This window comes from Pelophylax lessonae (assembly GCF_965119305.1).
Source record: "Pelophylax lessonae genome assembly, chromosome: 13".
Lineage (NCBI taxonomy): Eukaryota > Metazoa > Chordata > Amphibia > Anura > Ranidae > Pelophylax > Pelophylax lessonae.
The window spans coordinates 178,842,407-178,870,115 of record NC_138780.1 but is presented as its reverse complement, the minus strand read 5'-3'; the positions used below and the strand labels follow the sequence as shown (position 1 = coordinate 178,870,115).

At 46.5% G+C, this 27,709-nt stretch overlaps 2 protein-coding genes across 2 annotated transcripts; one reads left to right on the top strand and one right to left on the bottom strand.

The window, feature by feature from the left end:
• Positions 1 to 515: 515 nt before the first annotated feature.
• On the bottom strand, positions 516 to 22,804 carry ZC2HC1C (zinc finger C2HC-type containing 1C). The gene is made up of 3 exons (XM_082274984.1): positions 22,748 to 22,804; positions 10,073 to 11,285; positions 516 to 939 (listed from the first exon to the last, which is right to left on the bottom strand). The coding sequence occupies exons 1-3, from the start codon at positions 22,774 to 22,776 to the stop codon at positions 685 to 687; spliced, it is 1,497 nt and encodes a 498-aa protein (XP_082131110.1). The 5' UTR covers positions 22,777 to 22,804; the 3' UTR covers positions 516 to 684.
• Positions 16,305 to 18,148, top strand: ACYP1 (acylphosphatase 1). Its single transcript, XM_082242904.1, has 3 exons — positions 16,305 to 16,413; positions 17,653 to 17,740; positions 17,888 to 18,148. Exons 2-3 carry the CDS (start codon positions 17,657 to 17,659, stop codon positions 18,101 to 18,103), a joined length of 300 nt encoding a protein of 99 aa, XP_082099030.1. The 5' UTR covers positions 16,305 to 16,413; positions 17,653 to 17,656; the 3' UTR covers positions 18,104 to 18,148.
• Positions 22,805 to 27,709: the final 4,905 nt, after the last annotated feature.

Below are 27,709 nucleotides of genomic sequence, written 5' to 3'. Positions count from 1 at the left end.
CCGACTAGGCAGAAAAAAACCTGAGTGCCTATAGCAGAGTGTAGGAGAACACCCCCTGGGTCTGCCCCATAGGCGTAGTCAAGTTTTTTAGTATGCCTAGTGTCCTACTCCTGTAGGGAGCAGTATAACCCATATAGTCATGAAGATGAGGAGCTGTGTCCGTCAATGAACGAAAGAGAAAAAAGATTTTATAGTAGGTCCAAAGATCCTGATTTTATAGTAGGTCCAAAGATCCTATTTTTTATGTGCTGATAATTCCCCTCCCATACCTTGTAACTTTGTATCAGAGGTCTTCAAACTTTCTAAGCCAAGGACCAGTTTACTGTCATTCAAGCTTTGGGGGGGGGGGGGGGGGGGTTGCGCTGTTGAGCGTAGAAAATGCCATCCTGTAAATTGCAGCAAGCAATACCACATGGTTGGTTTTAATGGGCGGAATAGTGCCCTGTCATTGGTGTCACTAGGAGGAATAGTGCCCCGCTGTTGGTATCAGAGGAATAGTGCTGCATTGTTGATATCAGTGGGAGGAATATAGTGCACTAAAGGCAAGATAAAGACAAGCAAAGAGCTGCATCTGGCCCCGGGTGCAGTTTGGAGACCACTGCTCTATATAGTGGGTGCCTATCCTGTATCTCTTACCCACCTCTGCAGAAATATTTCACACACTAGTTCCATAGCGTTCTGGTGTCAGCGGCGCCGGCCTGGAGGAGGGCAGGGCCTGCTCTTAATTGTTGCACACATGGGTATATGGCGTTCGGCAGGCCGTGGAGCGAAGCGACGACTGCAGTGAGGACAGGTCACATAATCTGGATTTTCCTCTGGCGGAGGTGGAGGCAGGTCAGATGGTTTTCCTCCTTTGCTCACAACGTCCTGCACCATGCGAGCCTGGCGGAGGGTTCGGATGAAAGACTCGTGCTTCTGACGCCATGAGCTGCCTTTGACCTGAAGTAGAAAGAAAATGTTAATGCCAGAGTCAGAAATGACACCAGAATTGGTAACAGCCATTCAGGAACCATAACTAGTAGGCAATACAGTATATAATTCATGGCATCTGTAGGACACTCAGATACAATTTTATAAACGGATGGGCAGGGTTATTTCTTAATTGTACATTACAGGACAGAGAGGACTTCACATTCATTACTACATGGGTTATGCTGTCACCTTCAGGTGAATGGACACCGGCCATAAAAAGATAGGAATACCTGCCTGGGCATAACCCTTCCCCCAGCTCAGCTACATCTCAGTTTTTAGCCGGATCTCTTTTTACGGACCCCAGTAACATGCTTTCTGGCCAATTCCTAACACCCTTGATGGCATTGGGAGCTTTACCTGGATCTGTTGCTACAGCCAAGAGTGACTGTACCTGGACTCAAATGTTGGGACAGCCTATAATGCTGGCAGTAGGTCCTGGATCTTGAGGAAAATGATCTCCAGAGTAAAGTGTACTAGGTGACCTCGCCAACAGGTTGCTCCACAGATCAAGGGCACCAGACCTTTGGGGGGTCCTAAAGGTCCTGCAGGGTTTGCCCACTATTAAGGATGAAGTTTGGCAGCTAAGACTGATGAGTGCCTCTGGGCTAAATGGAACAGGTGATGGCAATCCCCTACAACAGTGATCCCCAACTCCGGTCCTCGGGGCCCACTTACAGGCCAGGTTTGCAAGATAACTAAATTACATCACAGGTGATCTCATTTTCTGCTCAGTGATTGCAGTATTCTAGTCTGCATCTACCCAAGGTAATACTTAAAATCTGGCCTGTTAGTGGGCCCCGAGGACCGGAGTTGAGGACCACTGCCTTACAATATTCGCTTGTGCCTTGGGCTGCTAGGCTATGATTGAAGCTCTACACTGCAGTTGTTCAGTCGTGTCCAACTCTTCGTGACCTCATGGACTATAGCACGCTAGGCTTTTCTGTCCTTTCTGCCTCCCGGAGCTTGCTTAACTTTAAGTAACAATGCAGTAGTAGTGTTCAAAAGGGGATACTAGTGTGTGCACAATGACATCATCCTGTCTGTCTGCACATTTGCCTTTTTACTGGTTCCCGGCGCACAGAAACGTGATTCCAGGCTGCTGTAGCTCAGCATGGCCAGTGGCTCATCTTTTCTGCCTCAGCACAGAGTGCAGCAAGTATCAGGGATTCTTGTTCCCAGGGGTGACTGCGATTTAGGTTTTGGTGCTTGTACCTACATTCCTTTCAGCTAAATGGGCATTCCCCTTGGAGCATAATAGGCCTATGCATCCTCATCAAGCCATCATCTTGCGCAGGCAGTGTGATGGGGGGGGATTTGGGTGCCCACCCTATTGGGTAGGGAGGACCCCCTGCAATGGCTCCCCAAAGGGTCTCATCAGTTCTGAATCCTTGCCCTTATCTGGTATTTCCACTGTTTCAGGGGCGCAATACTCTGCTTCCTTTGTCAAGGAAGGTATGTTCTCCTTTTGAGCCTCTGAGAGGACTTCCCTTGTTGCTTCTTACACACAAAGTTGTCTTTTTGGTTGTCATTACTTTGACTTGTAGAATATTGGAGTTGGCTGCGCTTCCTTACAAAGAACCATTCCTGGCTCTTCACCAGAATTAGTTGGTGTTGATGCCTCATTCCTCTTTTTTTTTTTTTTACCTAAGGTGGTTTCTTTGTTACACCTAAATAAGAACACAGTGATGCCATCTTTTTGTCGTAAACATCCTAAGGAGAAGATAAGTGCTTCATTCTTTGGATGTTCGAATTGATCTAAAGTCTAAACTTTGTTTCATAGTTACATAGTTTGTGAGGTTGAAAAAAGGCATCAGTCCATCCAGTTCAACTTATGATGTGTGTGTGCAGGGCCGCTGATAGAAATCATGGGGCCCCGTACAGCCAACCTGATGGGGCCCCTTAAGCCCCACCCCTGGCCCCTCCCCAGACCCCGCCCCTGGCCCCTCCCTAGACCCCGCCTGGAAACAAAGTGCAGTTTTGTCTTTAAGTGATATTTATCTTCCTCCAGCCAGTTATAGGTTTGATTATCCAAAAGGCATACTGATTTCAGAGGGGAACAGACCTCTTTTATCTCAGGATAGCTCTATGAAATAAATACCGCATATTTCAATGGAATAACGCAGGCCATAGTTTACAAGCATTTTTTGCTGAATGGCAAAACATTTTTTGAAAAATGCTATGAGCTTTTTTAACACTGCTCTTAAAGCGGTAGATAGGTTTCAGGGATGGAGCCCAGTGTCTTAAGATACTATCAGCTCAAAAACACTCATGGTTGCTCAAAAATAAAAATCATAGATATCCACTGCTTACTGGCCCTATAATCTATTTTTTCCTGAAAAAGTGGTTTTCTGCCTCCTTGTAATGTCCTCTGTGAGCTCCAGAAGCTCTCCTTTCCACTTTCCCTGTATCAGGAAGACGGAGCACTGCAGAAGAAAGTTGGAGATTTGGAGTAGGCTGAGTGCAATAGAAGGGACTTTAAAGTGATTGTAAAGTCTTGTTCCCCATTCACACCTGAGACCTTGTAACGAGTCACATGACACCGGGGAGGGAAAATGGCTAATTGGGCCCAATTTGGACATTTTCACTTAGGGGTGTACTCACTTTTGTTGCCAGCGGTTTAGACATTAATGGCTGTGTGTTGAGTTATTTTGAGGGGACAGCAAATTTACACTGCTATACAATCTGTACTCTCACTACTTTACATTGTAGCAAAGTGTCATTTCTTCAGTGTTGTCACATGAAAAGATAGAATAAAATATTTACAAATATGTGAGGGGTGTACTCACTTCTGTGAGATACTGTATATTTAAAGCAGTCCTAAACCCAAAAGCAGACATTTAGTATATTGCATTGCATTAGTTTTCTTTTTTAGACTCTCTTTCCTTAATTTTTATATGGTGATCTAGCTAGTAAGTCTTTTGTCTTTCAAAAGAACAAGCTCTCCTGGAGATGTATCAGTTTACAGAGATGAGAGAAACCATTTACCACTGAGAAGGGGCTTGCAATGATCAGCTTCTTATGAGCTTTTAGTTATTCATGTAAAATCTTCACAGATCCCAGGAGGCTACAGAAGCTGGGAGTGACACACAGTGGTCTGCTACAGGCACTCCTATGGAATGCTGTGTATCACATGAAAACATTTTTTCAGCTTCTGGGTTTAGTGTTAAGTGCCGGTTCACATAAATGCAATGTGGGAACCGTGTGAATCCACTGCAGGTTCCCGCATCACATTCAAATCACAAGCAGTTCACACTGCCATATGCGAATTGTTGGGGGTGTCAATACAGGGTTAACAACACCTCCAGATCAGTTTGCATATCGCAGTGCGAACTGTCAGTTCGAACATGAATCCCATAGGTGTGAACCACCATGCGATCCAATTCTGCTGCGGACCAAAAAAGAAGGGTCCTGTGCGAGTTGTGTCCGAATGCGATGCAAATTCAGCCATACAATCTGTATGGCTGAATTTGCATCGCACAGACATCGCATGTGATTTGCAGAGCAGTGCGCTCCAAATCATATGCGATGTCTGATATCGTACTAATGTGAACCAGGACTAAATCCTGGCTTTCACAGACAGTCGGTGATTCTAGTACTAAATTCAAAGGGGGGCACACAGAAAATGCTGGGGCTAAGCTAACTGTTTTAAAAAAGAACAATGGTGGCTCTGAAATAAATTGCCGCCACTGCTATCCCTACCCCGGTGGTGATGGGAACTCAGGCCCTTATATACATGGAGGCTAAAAATAAGCTGGGCATAAAATTTCTGCACCTGAGGAGCTGCAGGTGCCACCGTATACAGCCTTCTAACACCGTATACAGCCTTCTAACACCGTATACAGCCTTCTAACACCGTATACAGCCTTCTAACACCGTATACAGCCTTCTATACAAGTTCCTGTTCTCTTGATAAAAGCTGATGCTTCAAATACTGTATATAGATCTTCCAGTTCATCTCACTGCTCCTCTCTTCACTCTCTTCTGTTCTCTGTCTCTCTCTTCTCTCCCTCAGTCGTTCACTCTGTTCCTTTCTTTTTTTTTTTGGTATCTCATCCTTTCCTCTCTCTCCATATATCTTTCTGCTCTCTCTTTTTCCCTCTCTGCCCATTTCTCTTTCTGTATCTATGATATATATTCATTCTATCTCTCTCTCTGCTGTATCTCTATCATTTCAGTCTCTTTCCCTCTCTATCTATCTTTATTTTGTGATATATAATCTTTAACTCTCTGTCTCTTTCTCTCTTCTTCTCTTTCTTTCTCTCTCTCTCTCTCTTTATTTCTCACTCTCTCCGCCCCTCTCTCTTTCTGCCTACCTCTCTGCTTCTTTCTCCATTTCTCTTTTTCTCTCTCCCTCTATCTCTCTCCATCTTTATCTTATATTATATAATATTTATCAATCTGCCTCTTTCTGTCTGCCCCTCCATCTGTAATTCTCTATATATCTCGTTTTCTCTATCTCTCTCTTTCAGTCTCTTTCCCCTTTCATCTCTCTCTCTCTTTATCCCTCTCTTTCTCTATTGCTCTCTCCATCTCCCTCTCTTTCTCCATCTCTCTCTCTCTGTCCACCGCTCTCTCTATAATATTTATCTGTCTCTTTCTCTCGGTCTCTCTCTTTCTGTCTGCCCCTCCATCTCTAATTCTCTCTATATCTTGTTTTCTCCATCTCTTTCCCCATTCATCTCTCTTTTTCTCTCCCTCTCTTTCTCTTTCTGTCTCTCTCTCCATCTCTTTTCTCCTCTCAGTCTCTCTCTCTCCCATCTTTATATCTCTCTTTTCGCCTCTCAGTCTCTCTCTCTCCCATCTTTATATCTCTCTCTTCTCCTCTCAGTCTCTCTCTCTCTCCCATCTATATATCTCTCTCTTCTGCTCTCAGTCTCTCTCTCTCCCATCTATATATCTCTCTCTTCTCCTCTCAGTCTCTCTCTCTCTCATCTATATATCTGTCTCTTCTCCTCTCAGTCTCTCTCTCTCCCATCTATATATCTCTCTCTTCTCCTCTCAGTCTCTCTCTCTCCCATCTATATATCTCTCTCTTCTGCTCTCAGTCTCTCTCTCTCCCATCTATATATCTCTCTCTTCTGCTCTCAGTCTCTCTCTCTCCCATCTATATATCTCTCTCTTCTCCTCTCAGTCTCTCTCTCTCTCCCATATATATATATATATCTCTTCTCCTCTCAGTCTCTCTCTCTCCCATCTATATATCTGTCTCTTCTCCTCTCAGTCTCTCTCTCTCCCATCTATATATCTGTCTCTTCTCCTCTCAGTCTCTCTCTCTCCCATCTATATATCTGTCTCTTCTCCTCTCTCTCTCTCCCATCTATATATCTCTCTCTTCTCCTCTCAGTCTCTCTCTCCCCATCTCTCTGTATGGGATCAGAGTTTTTAGATAAAGTGAAAGCAGAGATTTGTAGGGCAGAGTCACAATGCTTCCCACCTCTGGCAGAGAGAATCCTCTCTGTTCATTACATAGTGAACTCCTGTAACTTTCCCTTGTAACAGAAGTGACAAGGATGCCTTCAATGACACACACTGCTATGGTTATTGATCATTTTATTTCCAACCTGAAAAAAAAGCTTTTCTGTTCTCAGATAGTTTGATTAAAAAGCACAAATTTGAAAGCATAACTTTTTTTTCTACTATAGAAATCTTTAGGCTGACTTGGGAAATAATACCAGTGAGCTACATCAATCCTGTAAACGTTTACAAAGTCAAATACATAAAGAAACAATCTGGATTTTCTGGGCTTTCCTTCAATCTTTAGCCCTGCCTGACTTTGTGTGAAATAAATGTGTCTTCAGTGTTCAGACACACCTGAATGTTCTGCTGTGTTAGGCACTGCACTGGGACTGTCTGGCAGCCTCACGATCATGAACCTCTTCTTCTCCTCAGTGCCTTCCTGCAGTGCTGTTACCTGCTTTCTGGAGAGAAATGTCGGCTGCCTGTGGCTGAGATGTTTCCTCTCTGCCTCCTCCACAGACAGACACAGCTTCCAGGCCGAGTGGGGAGCAGAGCTGAGCACCATAAGCAGGGAAAGAGAGATCACTCCGCCAGGGCAGGGAAGGCATTACACAGGCTGCAGGCAGGAATCCTATGCAGAGCGGGCACTGAATAGACATGCGCCCGAAACAGAAGAAGTAGTCCCTCCCACACATACCAGCACATTATTAGAGAGGGGCCCAGAAAAAGGAAAAACACCAGTTTAGTAAGTAGGAGAGGGGATTCTGTGAATTCAAAAAGGCTTTTTTTTTTTTATTATTCTGCACTGTGTTTTAGATTTTAGATTGCCCGGGCCCCCCTGCAGAGTGGAGGACTCCGGGCCCGGTACAACAGGGCCAGTTGTACTGGCCTATCAGCGGCCCTGTGTGTGTGTGATTTTGATGTTAACCGTACATTGTATACCCCTGTATGTTGTGGTCTTTAAGGTGCCCATCTAATAGTTTTTTGAAGCTATCGATGCTCCCTGCTGCTACCACTGCTTATGGAAGAGAATTCCACATCCTTACTGCTCTGACAGTAAAGAACCCCCTACGTATTTTTAGGTTAAACCGTTTTTCCTCTAGTTTTAGTGAGTGGCCACGTGTCTTATTGTATTCCCTTTCTCTAAAAAGGTTGCTCCTTATGCTAGAGTCCTCACCAGTACAGTATTTGTACATTGATATCACATCCCCCCCTCAAGCGTCTCTTCTCCAGAGAGAATAGGTTCAGTGCTTGTAGTCTTTCCTCATAGTTAATGTCCTCCATTCCTCTAATTATTTTTGTGGGCATTCTTTGGACTTTCTCCAGCTCCAGCACATCCTTTCTGAGGACCGGTGCCCAGAACTGGACAGCATACTCCAGGTGTGGCCGGACTAGGGACTTGTAGAGCGGGAGAATAATCTCTTTATTTCTGGAGTGAATCCCCTTTTTTATACATTCCAGTATTTTGTTGGCTTTGCTTGCAGCGGCTTGGCATTGCATGCCACTGCCAAGCCTGTTGTCCACAGGACCCCCAGGTCCTTTTCCATCTTAGATGCACCCAGAGGTTCCCCCCCCCCCCCCTAGCGAGTAGCTTGCTTTCGTGTTTCTGATGCCCAAGTGCATTACTTTACATTTTTCAACATTAAACCTCATCTGCCATGTTGTTGCCCACCCCAATATTTTGTTCAGGTCCGCTTGTAAGGTTTCCACATCCTGCATAGAAGATATTGGCATGCTTAGTTTAGTATCATCGGCAAAAAACGAGATTGTGCTGGATATCCCCTCCTCTAGATCATTTATGAATAAATTAAACAGGATTGGTCCCAGGACAGAACCTTGGGGGACCCCACTTTCCACACCTGCCCAATCTGAGTACTCCCCATTAATCACCACCTTCTGGACTCTCCCCTGGAGCCAGTTCTCTATTCAGGTACTCACCCTATGGTCCATACCTACCTTCCTTAGTTTGTACAGTAAGCGTTTGTGGGGAACGGTGTCAAATGCCTTTGCAAAGTCCAGATACACCACATCCACAGGCTTCCCTTTCTAGATGGCAGCTCACTTCATCGTAGAAGGTTAAAAGATTGGTTTGGCAAGAACGGTTTTTCATGAATCCATGCTGATTACTACTAATAATACCGTTTTCATTACTAAAGTCCTGTAAATAATATCTTAACATCCCCTCCAACATCTTGGAGGGAATGTTAAGAGATTACTTACAAGACTTTAGTAAGGAAAACTGTATTATAAGTAGTAATCAGCATGGATTCTTAAAAAAACGTTTAATGCCAGATTAATCTATTAACCTTCTACGATGAAGTGAGCTGCCATCTAGATCTCAGTCTGACTCTCTGTTTGTTCTGCCTGAGGGCCCGTGCAATGGCTAGGCTGCGTCTCGATCCACTATTTATGGTGAATTGATCAACTAATTTCTCAGGCCTATGGTATCAAGGGCAAGAGTCATCCTTTCCAGGTCAAGGACTATTCCACTAGGAATGTCAGCGGTTCCTGGGCGATTCTGCATCAAGCATCGTTTTTTTTTTTAAAGTAGAAGTTCAGCCAAAAACTAATTCTAAATCTACTGGCAGCCACATTCTAAAATTAATCTATCCAACCCTGTAAAGCAAAAATTGCTATACATACCTTTTCTGCAGGCGATCCGGTTCGGTCTCCAGCGGCAGATGCTGTGTGCAGGAGACCGCCAACAAAGGCTGGGAAGTGACGTCACCCATGGACTTACTATGGGGCTTCCATTGTCGGCTGCCTTTCCTGCACGCTTCCACACACTGAAGCCACCGCTGACAGCTCAGCGTGGGACCAGACCAGAGCAGCTGCAGAAAAGGTATGTATAGTGATTTTTGCTTTAGTTTTAGAATGTGACTAAAAGTAGATTTAGGGTTGGTTTTGCCTGAACTTCTACTTTAGTTTTTAAGGCCGCTATCTGGTCTTCTCTTCACACATTTACTAGTTCTATAAAAACAATAGAAGCAGCGCCAATATTGAATGTACATATAAAAATATATGCAAATATATAAGAATCCTTAAATCATAAGGTGTAAGAGTCCCAGAGTCCTTAAAGAGGTTGTAAACTCGTTTAACATTTTTTTTTTTTTTTTTACAACCTGAAAGAGAAACACATAATGAGCTAGTATGCATCGCATACTAGCTCATTATGAAATACTTACCTTAGAACGAGCCCCCGCCGTGCCGCCTGCTTACCTGTATGACGGGCGACATGTTCAGTCGCCCGTCTTCCGGGATCGCGGCATCCGGCCATCTGATTGGCCGGAGCCGCGGTGACGTCACTCCCGCGCACGTGCGCGGGATCCGACGGTCACAGCACGTGACGTCACTGGCTGCATGTAAGGTAAATATCTCCTAAACGGTACATGTTTAGGAGATATTTACAGTACCTATAGGTAAGCCTTATCATAGGCTTACCTATAGGGAAAAGTGTCAGAGGAGGGTTTACTTCCTCTTTAACTAATCCTTTGGTTTTGTAGAATTCTCCTTTAAGCAGGGGTGGCAGGGGGGGGGGGGTGTCCTACACCTATATACTTTTGCTAAAAGGTGTCCCTCATTCACATCTCAAAAAAAGTTGAGGAGGTATGCAGTACATGTTAGTAAGAAGAGATGGAGTTACCTGTGGGGGTGGGTCTTTCGTTCTCCCTTTGGTGTGTAGAAATTGCTCGAGGTCGGTCCCTTTGGCTCTAGCTTTGGAAGAATCAAACACCTTCCTTTTGGAATTCAGCATCTTCTGGCAGACTTGCATATGTTTCTCTAGACGCTGCACCATAAAACGTCGCCCGCACAGCTCGCATGGAACCAAGTCCTCTTCATTGACCTCCTCTACGTGATCACCTATGGAGGAACTGTTGGTTTGAGCACCTTGAGGTGCCACTGTGACATCAGAGGAGCCATTTGTCAGCAATGGAGAAACATTCTCGGTTTGTCTGATATGTTTTGCGCTCTCGGTTTGTCTGATATGTTTCGTGCTCTCGGTTTGTCTAATGTGTTTTGCGCTCCTGTCAAATGTTGGCTCCTGGATCTGGCTTTTAGCTTCTATGTCCTCATAGAATCTGTCCTCCATAAACTGATGTCTGTCCTCCCGGCCTTTCTCCTCGCTATACCCTGAATACTGGTAGGTCTTTGTTGTCCTGTTCTGGGTTGTGGCTGCCCTCACCCTCCTGGTGTCCTGAATCTCTTGGACTCTTCTGTCTTCCATTTCTGCCTCTTCTCTCTCTCTCTGTATGCGGCGCAGTTCTTCCTCTGTTTTCCGCAGCTTTTCTCTTAGCAGCGCTTCTTTCCTGCGAATCTCCGCTTCAAGGCTGGACTCCTTTTTCTCCAGCTGTTGCCAAGGGTTTGTTCGGGCTGGGCCGGATTTGGACCTTACCTGCTCTCGTACTGGAAGAGGATTGTACCCGTTAGCTGATGGAGGGTGATGGTTCTCTGCCACGTGTGTGGTGGCCTTGCGGTGATAGACTGGTTTGAGAGGATGAGCGCGGTCTATGCCAACAGTCTTCTTGCTTACTGTCCAGTTAGAGGCCCATGCGCTTTCCTCTGGGGCCCAGGGACTTGAATATGGGTGCTGGTGGACTTCATGAAATGACTTGTGTTGAGAAGGATATGCAGTGTACAGTGAAGAGTTGGTGGCCCTGTGGGAGATGCGCTCTTGTTGCTGTTTCAGCAGAGTCATCATCTTCTCTTCTTTGGCTCGGAGGGTTCGCTCTTGGTAGTCGCTCTTTAACATCTCCAGTCGGGACAGCATTTTAGGGGCTTGCAGTGTTGGAAGCCTCGATTCAGCTAACCCTTCGGGAAATGCATTTGGAGCCATCTTGAGCCTCGCCATGCTGACCCTGGGGAGAAAATAAAATGTTACAGAATTCAGTATTAGTTATGAATGCAAGGATAGGTTTACATAGCTACCTTCTGTGTGTACAATATGGAGTCATATAAATTCTGTGGGGGGGGGGGGGGGGATGAAAGGATTTACAGAAATATGCTGGATGTATGGAAATCTATGCTACTTATGTGCTTTAGTAATGACCTTGTGTGCACACTTTATATGCTATGTGTGTCAAACACAAGGCCTCCAGGCTCAATCCACGCACCTCTCCTACAGCTGCCCTTGTCTCTGCCCCTACTTTGTCTCAGCAGATAGGAGGACAGAACTCCTCTGCCAGATTCTTTACAGCCTCAGCACCCCTTTGTTCCCGCCTCCCCTGGTTTCTTCATTCAGTTGACTTTGACAGCTTACTTCAGCCCTCCTGTGATCCTCCTCCAGACCCTGCACTTTCTGCTTCACCCCCAGCTTCTTCCCATTAGCAGCACAAGGTAAGGGGGGAGTGCACTGTGATGTAAAGGAGGAGGGAGGGTGGGAGACTCTTGATATCGGTAGTAAGGGATGGGGGTGCTCTGGCCATTGGTCCTAGCTTCCAAGGAACGTCGACGACCAGCCTCACCAGATCGGCGTACAAAGCCCAGCGAGGCCAGTTTGGAGCCACTAAGATGACTGGAATCCCTTCTGCCTCGATCCTGCGTAGAAGTCTTGGCAGAAGCTGAAGAGGAGGCAAGGCATAAATCAAACAATACTGACCCCACAGGGCCACCAGAGTGTCCGTGGCATCCGCCAGAAGATCCCGTGACCGAGCCACAAACCTCTGAACCTTGCTGTTGAGCAGAGACGCCAACAGATGCCCCACCAGAGACACAACTGATGAAACCCCTCCAGATGAAGGGACCACTCTCCTTGGTCCAATGCCTAACAACAGGTAATCAGCCTGCCAGTTTTCCACCCCGGGAATGTGTACGGCGGAGAGGGCTGGAATTAACCATTCTGCCCACCTTAGAACGCCGGCTACCTCCAGAGCCGCCAGGACACTTCTTGTGCCCCCCTGGTGATTGACATAAGCCACGGCTGTGGCATTTCCTGACTGAATGTGCACTGGACATCCCTGAAGACGATCTGTCCAATGGTCCAGGCACAGTCTGATCGCTCGGAGTTCCAAGACATCCATCGGTAATCTGGACTGTTCCAGTCTCCAGTGCCCCTGAGCAGAATCTTTGCCGAGGACGTCTCCCCAGCCAGAGAGGCTGGCATTTCGTGGTGACCACTGTCCAATACAAGGGGAGGAAGGAAGGATTTGGCCAGCCGAAGCAGCAGAGAACGAAGCAACCATATCAAGGACTCCTTTGTTCCCCGGCTCAGCCTGATCTCTGATTGTCCAGAGACTGCAGAGTCTTGTCCCATTTGGCCAGAATCTCTCTTTGCAGGGACCCTATATGGAATTATGCAAACTGAACCGCCTCAAAAAAGGTAGACGCCATCAGGCCCAGCACCCGCATGCAAGCCCGGAGGGATGACCATCAGCTGAACAGCAGGTGACAAATCTCAGCATGCAATTTCTAGAGTTTATTCAGAGGAAGGAGCACTCTGGTTAAGGCAGAGTCCAGAGTCAGACCCATATAGTACAGCTTTGTGGACGGAACCGGAGCAGACTTCTAAAAATTCAGAATCCAGCCGAACTCCTGCAGAGTTCGTATGGTGATTTCCAGGTTTTCCAAGTAGCCCAGTACCCCGATCCGCCATTGGCGTAACAATGCTAGCACCGGGGCTATCACTTTTGTGAAGACCCGAGGAGCAGAGGCGAGATGAAGGGGTAACTCCACAAACTGATAATGCTCCTCTCCCTGATGCAGGGATGCAACTACTGTGTGAATAAACTCCACCCTGAACTTCTGCACCTGCACAAAGCAGTTCAGCGCCTTGAGATCCAGGATTGGACGCACCTTGCCTTCCTTCCTGGGAACTGTAAACAGGTTTGAGTAAAATCCCTGAAAACGTTCCGAAGTTGGAACCATGACAATCACCCCTTGAGGTAATGGGTCTTGAACCGCCCCAAACAGACCCTGTAAGCAGCCCGGAGACTGGGGCTGCATGATATTGGGGAAAAAAGTACATTGCGATATTTGGTTTTTAACTATATATATTGCGATATTTCTCTGGGTGGAATGCAGAAGACACTGACAGTGTGGAATAGGCAGAGTCGGGACTCACAGTGGTGGTAGGAGGTAGAAGAACATCCTCGCACCCAGTGCCAGCTCCGTATACACAGCGTCAAAGACAGTCTCCGGAGGAGGGATCAGTGAGCAGAGCTCAGCTCTCCGCCAGGGGATCCGCCACACTTGTAGAACTTCTCCCGCCCGGACAGCCCGAGCCTTGTGTCGGAGCCGGAGTGTAGAGGAAGCGGGCTGAGTGAAGTGTCCCAGCAGTAGTACGGTAGCAGCCTTTGTCCCCCGGTGCTCCTCCGCCATGCTCCGGACGTCTCTCCCCCCCTCTCCTGCTGCTTTGCACTGTAGCGCTCTGCAGCCTCTCCGCCGCCATGCAATCCAGCCTTCCCAGCTCTGCCTCTTATGCCTCGTACACACGCACCGATTGTTGGCCGACCGATCGGCCGTCTTTTGTCCAGTGTTGTTGTGTTGGTTGAAATGTGCTCTAGACTGCACATGAATTTTCTCAGCCAACAACAACCAACTTCAGAAGTGATGTCATGTGCTGGTTTACTTTCCGTGTGTTTTTTCTTCTCTGAGCATGCCCAGTCTTGCTCATCTGATGTTTGTCTGCCGAAATCTGTACTAACTGACGGAAAATCGGCCGTTCTGTTGACGGCCAACAAAAATTTTATAGCATGCACACCAGATTTTTTTCGGCCGAAAAGTCGCAGTTGGTTGTCGGAAGCATCATACTAACAAGCCGACAATCGGCCGATCGGACATTGGCCAAAAATTCACGGCCAACAATCTGTGTGTGTACGAGGCTTAAGTCTCCAGCCGACCATTTCTCCGCCCCTGCTCCGCCCATTGTCTCTCCATTGAATCTATTTACAAAACATTACAGCCTGATCCCGCCCCCGATGCAGCCAGGAGAGACAATGGGCGGAGCAGGGCGGAGTAATGGTCGGCTGCATACTAGAGGCAGAGCTGGGAGGGCTGGATTGCATCGGGCTGGAGGGGCGGAGTCCTCCTCCTCCCTCCGAGTCCCGACTTCTCCCTGCCTATGCTAAATATCGTGTCTTCGGCGATATGAATATCGCCCACGCCCGCAGAACGATAGTCGATATCACATCGACTATCGTTCAGCCCTACCGGAGACAGGCGCAAGTTGGAAGGAAAGAACCTTTCCGGGAGACAAGAGCGAAACTCGATCTTGTAGCCGGACCGAATTACTTTGTGGACCCACTTGTCTTGTTCCAGGGAAGTCCACGAGTCCAGAAACCAGTGAAGACATCTCCCCACCCCCAATACGGGTGAGAGTGCACATTCATGCTGAAGGAGCCTTGTCTATAGGTCTGGAGAAGCCCGCTCTCAGTTTGCAGATCAGGTTCATTTGGATCCTCCAGATGAGACCCTGAAAGGCTTCAAGCCCTTGTCAGTCGACCCTGAGGGATGAAAAAAAAACTTGATGAGCCGAGAAGGAGGGCTCACGTCTATGACAAGGTTCCTTGCCCTTAGAAGCCTGTGGAAGGAAGGTACTTTTTCCCCCCTGTGAGACTTTTAATGGTGTCATCCAGGGTAGCTCCAAACAGGCGATCTCCTTGAAAGGGGAAATCAGTCAAGGCCTTTTTAGAAGTCTGGTCCGCAGATCAGCATTTAAGCCAAAAGACATGCAGAAGGACCACTGTAAAAACAGAGAGCCGAGCCACAAGGGGAGCCGCATCCAAAGAGGCTTCACAGATAAACTGCAGCCCCTGGACCAGCTGGTCCACCAGCTCAGCAAAGGCAGAGGGGAGCTGTTCTCCCTCCCGGTCACGGTGTAAAAGCTGAGCCCACTCAGTGAGAGTCTGTGACACCAGGGCAATGGTGAATACCGGCCTCAGTGCCGAATGTGCGGGTACATGCCTAGAAGCTGTTCAGCAGGGAATGACGGCGCCTTCGCCGGAACTGATGAGCGGGGCCGGTGCAGGCGCATTGATTCCTGGAAGCGATGACACTCAGCTCCCAGGAGTCAACGCAAGCAGGAAGTGACGGCTGCAGAAGAAGGTAAGAGGAAGTAAGGGAAGTATATTTTCTTTAAAAACAAGGTGAGTGAATAAAAAAAAAAAAATTAATTATCCAATTGTTTTACAGGTAAATTATAGCAAGCAGACGGTGAAAAACAAATTTTCAGGGTGGAACTTCGCTTTAACTTGTTACAGGTAGGGGGTGGCCATATAGCCACATGCCGGGTGCTGACCCGAGGACAGATAAAAGCAAGTTAAGGGCCACATCTGGCCCCCGGGCCGCAGTTTGGAGCCCGCTAATATTCAGCATCTACACTCTTGAACTTTTTAATTTAAGCTGCAGTTTTGGCCCCAAAGAAAGTGCCTGGAAATTCACTTTTTTGCGCACAAATGACAGTCCCCTCAACAAAACACCCTTAGCTGGCACACAGCCACTCACTACACAGCACACCGGGTGACAACAGAGAGGAGAATGTGAGAGGGTGTGGGGGAGGGGCTGCACAGCCCTCAGGATTCCTCCAGTACTGCTATCCGGGAACACACACACACACAGTCCTGGAAGGAGAGCACACACAGACACAGTCCTAGAAGGAGAACACACACACACACACAGTCCTGGAAGGAGAACACACACACACAGTCCTGGAAGAACACACACAGTCCTGGAAGGAGAATCTACTCACTGACACTGGAAGGATGAATGGCTGCAGCAAAGCTCAGATCTTCCTCACTTCTCCACCATCCAGAAAGGAAGGGGAGCTCTGTGTACTCCAGGAACCATGGAGACCGCTGCCATGGATACGGAGGAGGGGCCTGTGTGCGCTGGCGGATAAAGGAATGACCGATCAGTGTGCTGAGGGCGGGATACAGACTACAGAGCCAATGAGCGAAACCGAGGCTGAGATGCGTAAAGGAGCGGAACCCGTTACGTCATCATTGCGGGACTCTGCTGGCCGGTGTTGTCATAGGAACGGGGCAGCGCAAAGTGAGTGGTCTGTTGTATATCCAATCATGAAAGATCGCCCCTGTGTATGAATGGGGGGGGGGGGGAGGCCCCTATATATCCAGGCACAGAAGGGGGTAAAGGATTGTGAGACCCCCCCCCCCTATATATCCAGCTATAGAGGATAGTAAAGGATTGTGAGACCCCCTCCTTATATAGCCAGCTATAGAGGGGGGTAAAGGATTTTGAGACCCCCCCCTATATAGCCAGCTATAGAGGGGGTTAAGGATTGTGAGACTCCCCCCCCCCCCCCTTATATAGCCAGCTATAGAGGGGGATAAAGGATTTTGAGACCCCCCCCCCTATATAGCCAGCTATAGAGGGGGTTAAGGATTGTGAGACCCCCCCCCTATATATCCAGCTATAGAGGGGGGTAAAGGATTGCGAGACCCCCGTAATATATCCATCTCCTCCAATGTAAGGGGTGAGGTGTCTGCAGACGCCACCCATATATCCAGTCATGTGGTGGTGGGGGGGTAGGGTTGTGTCAGAAGAGGCCCCTATATATCAAACCATGGGGGCCCTCCTGTATATGGTGGGGGTAGAGGATTGTGAGGCCCCTTATATATATAAAGCCATGGGGGGGTAGAGGATAGTTAGGGGCCCGCTTGTTTGCTCCTATGTACACAGGGGCCCCTCCTATGGATGGGGGGGGGGGGATAGGGTTGTGTCAGAAGCGAGCCCTATATATCCAACCATGGGGGCCCTCCTATGTATGGTGGGGGTAGAGGATTTCAAGGCCCCCTTTAGAAAAAGCCATTGAGGGAGGGGAAGGTAGAGGATAGTTAGGGGCCCCTCCTTTATATGGGGGTCTACCTGTGTCTTCTCATTTGTCCTGTGTACACAGGGGCCCCTCCTTTATATGGGGGAGAGTAGGTTTGTGTCAGCAGAGGCCCCTATATACTGTATCTAGTCATAGAGGAGCCCCTTGTGAGCCATGCAGTCTTTGTGCCTTCTCATTTGTCCTGTGTACACAGGGGCCCCATATCCATGGGCACAGTTTTATCCAGAAGTTGGTTTTATCTCAGCAGGTGCAGACTGCCATGTCTGAGGTACAAACCCCCAGCACAGGAAGAGTAAGAAATTATCTGGCAAATGCAGAGATGGAAATCTGTAACAGCAAAGCAGTGTGACTAAGGAAGTAGAGAAGTGGGATTGGTGAGTGAAGAATTGATGAGCCATCGCCATGGTAACCATGTCATTTGTCTCTTCCCTCCTCAGGAACATGGCGGATGGTGGCTCGCTCATCTCCCTGGACTATGAGGTGTTTGGAAAGGTGCAGGGGGTTTTCTTCCGCAAGTACACACAGGTAACGTCCATCCATCCCGGTCACCATTCTCACCCAGGAGGACCTCACATGTTGCCCCCAGTGGGCGTATCATGTTGTCACTCTCATTGTTCAGATTTCTGATGTCCTGTGATCGTGCTGACGGGCTCTTTGTTCCCCTAATTTCAGGCAGAGGGGACACGTTTGGGCTTGGTTGGCTGGGTGCAGAATACAGGCGATGGGACGGTCCGGGGGCAGATTCAGGGGCCGCTAAGCCGAGTGCAGGAGATGCAAGAATGGCTGCAGAACAAAGGGAGCCCCAAATCCAGAATCACAGAGGCCAAATTTCACAACCAGAGGGACATCCAACAACTGGAGTTCAGAAGTTTCTCCGTTAAAAAGTGACCGTCCAGGCATGCAAGAGTTAATGGTGAGCGCCTCGTCCTGCAGCATCCTCCGGGTGATGACAGAGAAAATGACAAATCGCCTGTATGGAGGGAACATTCACACCGATGTACACCCCATATTCACCTGTATGGAGGGAACATTCACACCGATGTACACCCCATATTCACCTGTATGGAGGGAACATTCACACCGATGTACACCCCATATTCACCTGTATGGAGAGAACATTCACACCGATGTACACCCCATATTCACCTGTATGGAGGGAACATTCACACCGATGTACACCCCATATTCACCTGTATGGAGAGAACATTCACACCGATGTACACCCCATATTCACCTGTATGGAGGGAACATTCACACCGATGTACACCCCATATTCGCCTGTATGGAGGGAACATTCACACCGATGTACACCCCATATTCACCTGTATGGAGAGAACATTCACACCGATGTACACCCCATATTCACCTGTATGGAGGGAACATTCACACCGATGTACACCCCATATTCGCCTGTATGGAGGGAACATTCACACCGATGTACACCCCATATTCACCTGTATGGAGAGAACATTCACACCGATGTACACCCCATATTCACCTGTATGGAGGGAACATTCACACCGATGTACACCCCATATACTCCATTGTTGTTTCTGTTACACTGCACTGAAATAAAGGGAAATAACCCTCAGAATTCCTTCTGTGTGCTTGTCTCTAATCATCTCATGTCGGAGCACAGGGCCAGCAATCCGTGTACATGGCATGGAATATCAACACACCACAGCTAACCCTCCGTGTACACAGAGTATCCCCCACACCAGCGCTAACCATCCATATACACAAAGTATCCCCCAAACCAAAGCTAACCATCCATATACACAGAATATCCCCCACACCAGAACCCACCTAACATGTACACAGAATATCCCCCACACCGGAGGTAACCATCCATGTACACAGAATATCCCCCACACCGGAGGTAACCATCCATGTACACAGAATATCCCCCACACCGGAGGTAACCATCCATGTACACAGAATATCCCCCACACCGGAGGTAACCATCCATGTACACAGAATATCCCCCACACCGGAGGTAACTATCTAGCACACAGAATATCCCCAATGCTGGAGCTAACCATGTAGTACACAATATCCCACACATGGGAGGTAGCCATCGAGTACACAACATATCCCCCCCCCCTTTTTGCACAGACTATCGCGCACACACACCAGAGTTAACCATTGGCAGACATTGAAAATCCCCCACCCTGGAGCTGTGTGCAGAATATCCCACAAACCCCAAAACTAGACATTCATGTATATACAATATCCCTCACACTGGAGTTAATTGCATACATGGAATATCCTCCACACTGGAGCTAGACATCTGTGTACACAGAGTAGCCTCCACACTGGAGCTAGGCATCTGTGTACACCGAATATCCTCCACACTGGAGCTAGCCATCTGTGTACGCAGGATATCCTCCACACTGGAGCTAGGCGTCTGTGTACGCAGAATATCCTCCACACTGGAGCTAGCCATCTGTGTACACTGAATATCCTCCACACTGGAGCTAGACATCTGTGTACACAGAGTAGCCTCGACCCTGGAGCTAGGCATCTGTGTACGCAGGATATCCTCCACACTGGAGCTAGGCATCTGTGTACACCGAATATCCTCCACACTGGAGCTAGGCGTCTGTGTACGCAGAATATCCTACACACTGGAGCTAGCCATCTGTGTACACTGAATATCCTCCACACTGGAGCTAGGCATCTGTGTACGCAGGATATCCTCCACACTGGAGCTAGGCATCTGTGTACACTGAATATCCTCCACACTGGAGCTAGCCATTTGTGTACGCAGGATATCCTCCACACTGGAGCTAGACATCTGTGTACACTGAATATCCTCCACACTGGAGCTAGGCATCTGTGTACGCAGGATATCCTCCACACTGGAGCTAGACATCTGTGTACACTGAATATCCTCCACACTGGAGCTAGCCATTTGTGTACGCAGGATATCCTCCACACTGGAGCTAGGCATCTGTGTACATCGAATATCCTCCACACTGGAGCTAGGCGTCTGTGTACGCAGGATATCCTCCACACTGGAGCTAGGCATCTGTGTACACAGAATATCCTCCACACTGGAGCTAGGCGTCTGTGTACGCAGGATAACCTCCAACTAAAGTCAAGCCATCAAACCGTTCCAAATTAGTGGTCATGCTATCAGACACATTTTTTGGGTTGGAAATTGTAAAGAGAAACATTATTTGACACGATAAACAGCAGATTGTAATCTATGAAATAATTATTACACAAATGTGTCACACACACCCCTCCCCCTCTACTATATCTTACAACACGGGGAGATTTTACTGTGTAGATTTAAAGATACAGAGCCCCAAATATCACCCCTTAGGCTATAAACTGACATTTTCGCAATACTTCAAAATGGGTCAAAAATGAAATCTCCCATTAGACCAATACGTTTACAATGCAGATGTGTCATACACACCCCTCCCCCTCTACCATATCTTACAATACGATGGGATTTTACTGTGGAAGTTTAAAGATACAGACACCCAAATATAAACCCTTAGGGCTCTTTCACACGGTCCCCTGTCCGGTGCGGGAGAGAGGGAGGTGTCAGAGCCCCGCTGTCCTCTATGGGGAGATGGGATGAGAACGGACCGCCTGTCCGCTCTCATCCGATCCCCTGAACGGATAGAAAATAGGGTTTCCATCCGTTCGGATTTCACGGACAGGATCAGATGCAGATGGCAGTGGGTGTTAGCGGACATGTCACCCCTGACATCCGCTGCCCCATAGGGATGCAGGGAGGATCCGATCAGATCTGCCTAAAAAAACTGACAGGCGGATCGGATTGGATTGGATCGTTTGTGTGAAAGGGGCCTTAGGCTACAAACTGTAGCCAAATATCAACCCATTGGCTACAAACTGACATTTTTTCAAAAATTTTAAATGGGAGAAATATAAAATCTCCCATTGGACCAATGCGTTTACATTGCAGATGTGTCACACACGGTGTCCTCTACGGTATCTTACAACACGGTGGGATTTTACTGTGGAGATTTAAAGGTACAGAGCCCCAAATATCAACCCACCGGCTACAAACTGACATTTTTGCAATACTTCAAAATGGGTTAAACGTATGGTCCAATGGAAGATTTTTTTTTTCTCCCATTTAACCACTTGTCGACCGCCGCAAGTACATATACTGCGGCAGTCAGCCCCCCCTGGGCAAAGTGAGTAACTGGTAAGTCACTCGCCCTCGAGCCAATAGGGGGCGAGCGTGCGCCGCCGGAGGCACGCTCCTGCCCCCGCTCGTTCACTGCCATCCCAGCGCGAGTGACCAGCGGCTCCGATGTCCGCCGGCCACTCGCGATCTCCCGCTGGAGAGGGAGAAAGGCAGACGGCTGATGTAAACACAGCCGCCTGTCATTCTCCCTGGTGTAACTGCAGAGATCATACGATCCTGCTATGTAGGATCGTATGTCTCTGTGGTTACATCACAAGCCACGCCCCTTTACAGTTAGAAGCACGCCCCTAGGGAAACACTTAACCCCTGGATTTCTAATAAAGTTAACCCCTTCCCTGCCAGTGTCATGTTTACAGTAACAGTGCATATTTATAGCACTGATTACTGTAGTAATGTCACTGGTACCCCCAAAAGTGTCAAAAATGTCAGTCAAGGGTCCGATCTGTCCGCCGCAATGTCGCAGTCCAGCAAAAAAAAAAAAAAAAAATTGCAGATCGCCGCCATTACTAGTTAAAAAAAAAAACAATAAAAAATGACAAAAATCTTTCCCTTAGTAAACGCAATAACTTTTGCGCAAACCAATCAAAATACACTTATTGCGATTTTTTTCACTAAAAATATGTAGCAGAAAACAAATTGGCCTAAAATGTTAAAAAAATTTAGATTTTTACATTTATTTTTATATAAAAAAATGTGAAAATATAATTTTTTCAAAATTGTCGCTCTTTTTTTGTTTATAGCGCAAAAAGTAAAAATCGCACAGGTGATCAAATACCACCAAAAGAAAGCTCTGTTTGTGGGAAAAAAAGGACATCAATTTTGTTTGGGTAGAGCGTCGCACGACCGCGCAATTGTCCGTTAAAGTCACGCAGTGCCGAATCGCAAAATAGGCCCTGGTCTTTGAGCAGCCAAATCCTCCGGGGCTTAAGTGGTTAAAATTTTTGAAAAATGTCAGTTTGTAGAGTAAGGGGTGATATTTGGGGCTCTGTGTCTTTAAATCTACACAGTAAAATCTCCCCGTGTTGTAAGATATAGTAGAGGGGGAGGGGTGTGTGTGACACATTTGTGTAATAATTATTTCACAGATAACAATCTGCTGTGTATTGTGTCAAATAATGTTTCTGTTTACAATTTCCAACCCAAAAAAAACTTGTCTGATAGCATGACCACTAATTTGGAACTATCTGATGAATGACTTCAATATCCCCCACACTGGAGCTAGGCATCTGTGTACACAGAATATCCTCCACACTGGTGCACAGGAACTAACACTCTATAGGCATACTGGAGGTCAATGAAAAGTTTGGTCCTGGGGAAGTCAAGGGAGGAACTTTTCTTACCTCTTGAGATGAACAAAACCACGTGACATGAGCTGCAGAAACTTTTGTATACGGATGTGCAAACAACATGTACTCATTCCATGTCTGCTGCAACCAAGAAGGGCCCGCCCCCGTAACCAGGACAATTAGAGGACCCGCCTACTGTTACCAGGGAGACTGAAGGAACCCGCCCACTTGTGACCAAGACGATGATAGGATCCCGCCCCCCTGTAACCAGGAACAGGGGAGGAGCCCGCCCCCTGTAACCAGGAAGAAGGGAGAAGCCCGCCCCCTGTAACCAGGAAACCCGTTTTGATTGATGGAAATTAAAGCTCATTGAAAAAACTTGAGGTAAAACATTACTCTATTTATGTTACTGGCCCCCTGACATTATATTACCTGGTATGCACCTCTTTTACATTATATATATATATATATATATATATATATATATATATATATATATATATACCTCTTCACTGCATACACCTTTGTTACACTGTATATACCTCTATTACATTGTATGTATTTCTGCCACCCTGTATATACCTCTTTTACATGGTATATACCTCTCTCACCCTGTATATACCTCTTTTACATGGTATATACCTCTCTCACCCTGTATATACCTCTTTTACATGGTATATACCTCTCTCACCCTGTATATACCTCTTTTACATGGTATATACCTCTCTCACCCTGTATATACCTCTTTTACATGGTATATACCTCTCTCACCCTGTATATACCTCTATTACATGGTATATACCTCTCTCATCCTGGTATAAAGCTCTCTCACCCTGCATATACCTCTTTTACATGGTATATACCTCTCTCACCCTGTATATACCTCTTTTACATGGTATATACCTCCTCTCACCCTGTATATACCTCTATTACATGGTATATACCTCTCTCACCCTGTATATACCTCTTTTACATGGTATATACCTCCTCTCACCCTGTATATACCTCTATTACATGGTATATACCTCTCTCACCCTGTATATACCTCTATTACATGGTATATACCTCTCTCATCCTGGTATAAAGCTCTCTCACCCTGCATATACCTCTTTTACATGGTATATACCTCTCTCACCCTGTATATACCTCTTTTACATGGTATATACCTCCTCCCACCCTGTATATACCTCTATTACATGGTATATACCTCTCTCACCCTGTATATACCTCTTTTACATGGTATATACCTCCTCCCACCCTGTATATACCTCTATTACATGGTATATACCTCTCTCACCCTGTATATACCTCTATTACATGGTATATACCTCTCTCATCCTGGTATAAAGCTCTCTCACCCTGCATATACCTCTTTTACATGGTATATACCTCTCTCACCCTGTATATACCTCTTTTACATGGTATATACCTCCTCTCACCCTGTATATACCTCTATTACATGGTATATACCTCTCTCACCCTGTATATACCTCTTTTACATGGTATATACCTCCTCTCACCCTGTATATACCTCTATTACATGGTATATACCTCTCTCACCCTGTATATACCTCTATTACATGGTATATACCTCTCTCACCCTGTATATACCTCTATTACATGGTATATACCTCTCTCATCCTGGTATAAAGCTCTCTCACCCTGCATATACCTCTTTTACATGGTATATACCTCTCTCACCCTGTATATACCTCTTTTACATGGTATATACCTCCTCTCACCCTGTATATACCTCTATTACATGGTATATACCTCTCTCACCCTGTATATACCTCTTTTACATGGTATATACCTCCTCTCACCCTGTATATACCTCTATTACATGGTATATACCTCTCTCACCCTGTATATACCTCTTTTACATGGTATATACCTCCTCTCACCCTGTATATACCTCTATTACATGGTATATACCTCTCTCACCCTGTATATACCTCTTTTACATGGTATATACCTCCTCTCACCCTGTATATACCTCTTTTACATGGTATATACCTCTCTCACCCTGTATATACCTCTATTACATGGTATATACCTCTCTCACCCTGTATATACCTCTTTTACATGGTATATACCTCTCTCACCCTGTATATAACGCTGGAACATTGTATTTATTTATTATACTGTATATACAGTACTGTGCAAAAGTTTTAGGCAGGTGTGAAAAAATGCATAATAAGTTCATAGTTTTATTTTTGATCAATTAACCACTTGTTGACCAGGCTTTTTCTGGCAGTTTTTGTTTACAAGTTTAAATCAGTATTTTTTGCTAGAAAATTACTTAGAACCCCCAAACATTATTTATTTATTTATATATATATATATATATATATATATATATATATATATATTATTATTATTATTTTTTATAACAGAGACCCTAGAGAATAAAATGGAAATCATTGCAATAATTTATGTCACACAGTATTTGCACAGCGGTCTTGCAAATGCAATTTTTTTTGAAAAAAAAAAAACAAACACTTTATAGCCCAATAGCCTAATTTTTTTGTATAATGTGAAAGATAATGTTACGCCGAGTAAATTGATACCCAACGTGTCATGCTTCAAAATTGAATGCCCTCGTGGAATGGCGACAAACTACAGTACTTAACATTCTCCATAGGCATAGTTACATAGTTTTGTGAGGTTGAAAAAAAGACATCAGTCCACACAGTTCAACCTATGATGTGTGTGTGTGTTTGCTGTTAACCGTACATTGGATACCCCTGTATGTTGTACATTGTATACCCCTGTATGTTGTACATTGTATACCCCTGTATGTTGTACATTGGATACCCCTGTATGTTGTACATTGGATACCCCTGTATGTTGTACATTGGATACCCCTGTATGTTGTACATTGGATACCCCTGTATGTTGTACATTGGATACCCCTGTATGTTGTACATTGGATACCCCTGTATGTTGTAGTCTTTAAGGTGCCCATCTAATCGTTTTTTGAAACGATCGATGCTCCCTGCTGATACGACTGCTTGTGGAAGAGAATTCCACATCCTTACCGCTCTTACAGTAAAGAACCCTTTGCGCAGTTTAAGGTTAAACCGCTTTTCTTCTACTTTTAGTGAGTGGCCATGTGTCCTATTGAATTCCCTTTCTCTGAATAGTTTGTTCCCTATGATAGGGTCACCGCTACAGTATTTGTACATTGATATCATATCCCCCCCTCAATCGTCTCTTCTGCAGAGAGAATAGGTTCAGTGCTTGTAGTCTTTCCTCATAGCTGATGTCCTCCATTCCCCTAATTATTTTTGTTGCCCTTCTCTGGACTTTCTCCAGTTCCAGCACATCCTTCCTGAGGACCGGTGCCCAGAACTGGACAGCATACTCCAGATGTGGCCGGACCAGAGTCTTGTAGAGTGGGAGAATAATTTCTTTATTTCTGGAGTGAATCCCCTTTTTTATACATGCCAGTAGTCTGATGGCAATGCCTACAGAAGCTTGGCATTGCATGACACTGCCAAGCCTGTTGTCCACTAGGACCCCCAGGTCCTTTTCTATCTTAGATTCACCCAGAGGTTCCCCCCTAGTGAGTAGCTTGCATTCGTATTTCTGGCACCCATATGCATTACCTTACATTTTTCAGTGTTAAACCTCATCTGCCATGTAGTTGCTCACCCCATTATTTTGTTCAGATCCGCTTGTAAGGTTTCCACATCCTGCATAGAAGATATCGGCCTGCTTAGCTTAGTATCATCCGCAAATCCGGAGAATGTGCTGGTTATCCCCTCCTCTAGGTTGTTTATGAATAAATTAAACAGGATTGGTCCCAGGACAGATCCTTGGGGGACCCCACTTTCCACACCTGACCACCCTGGTGGCCCCGTGGGGTCAGTATCGTCTGATGTATGCCTTCCCTCCTATCAAGCTTCTGCCAAAACTTCTACGCAGGATCGCGGCAGAAGGGATTCCGGTCATCTTAGTGGCTCCAGACTGGCCTCGCCGAGCTTGGTACGCCGATCTGGTGCGGCTAGTCACTGACGTTCCTTGGAAGTTTCCTCTCAGGGAGAATCTGCTGTCCCAAGGACCGATCTTCCATCCTGCTTTACAGTTGCTGGCTTTGACGGCTTGGCTGTTGAACGCCAGGTGCTGATAGATCTAGGTGTATTTGAGTCTGTGATTCCAACGCTGTTAAAAGCTAGGAAATCTACTTCTAGGAAGATCTACCATCGTACGTGGAAGATGTACATTGTGTGGTGCGAGTCTCTTGAGGTTCATCCTTGGTTGCTCGGATCTTGACCTTCCTTCAACGGGGGGTTTGAGTACCATCAAGGGCAGGGGTCAGCTTTGTTGGCCTTCTTCTTACAACGACCCTTGGCCACACACTCTCTGGTGCGTACCTCTCTTCATGGGGTCCAACATTTGGTTCCTTCAGTGCAGACCGCCGCCTTGGGACCTCAATTTGGTGCTTTCGTCCTCCAGAAACCCCCCTTTAAGAAACTTCAGGAGATTCCCTTGCTTACGCTGTCTTAGAAGGTGGCTTTTTTCGTGGCTATCACCTCTGCACGCAGGGTGTCGGAAATGGCGGCGTTATCCTGTCATTCACCTTACTTGGTGATTCACAGAGATAAGGTGGTTCTTCGCCCCTGTCTGTCATTCCTTCCAAAGGTTGTCTCTGATTTTCATTTGAATGAAGACATTGTGTTGTCTTCCCTGTGTCCCAGGTCAAAACATCGGAGGGAAATTGCCTTGCATGCCTTGGATGTGGTCTGAGCAATTAGGATGTACCTGGCAGCTACGGAGTCTTTTAGGAAGACAGACTATATTTGTGCTCACGGATGGGCATCAGAAAGGGTTGTACGCTTCCTTTGTGACCATTTCCAGATGGATCAGACAGACGGTTATTCAGGCCGATTCCATCAGGGGTCAGGTTCCTCCTTTCCCTGTCAAGGCGCACTCTACTCGGGCACTTAGTGCCTCCTGGGCCTTCTGTCATCAGGCGTCAGTGACGCAGGTTTGCAAGGCGGCCACCTGGTC

What these genes read in the sequence shown, in the direction of transcription:
- ZC2HC1C (XM_082274984.1), bottom strand. Translation starts at nt 22,776, where the DNA reads ATGTCACGTGGTTTTGTTCATCTCAAGAG. An exon ending in GGTTTTGTTCATCTCAAGAG is followed by an intron (nt 11,286 to 22,747) that starts GTAAGAAAAGTT and finishes TTTTCTCCCCAG; the next exon opens with GGTCAGCATGGCGAGGCTCA. An exon ending in CGAAAGACCCACCCCCACAG is followed by an intron (nt 940 to 10,072) that starts GTAACTCCATCT and finishes TTTCTACTTCAG; the next exon opens with GTCAAAGGCAGCTCATGGCG.
- ACYP1 (XM_082242904.1), top strand. Translation starts at nt 17,657, where the DNA reads ATGGCGGATGGTGGCTCGCTCATCTCCCTGGACTATGAGGTGTTTGGA. An exon ending in TCTTCCGCAAGTACACACAG is followed by an intron (nt 17,741 to 17,887) that starts GTAACGTCCATC and finishes CCCTAATTTCAG; the next exon opens with GCAGAGGGGACACGTTTGGG.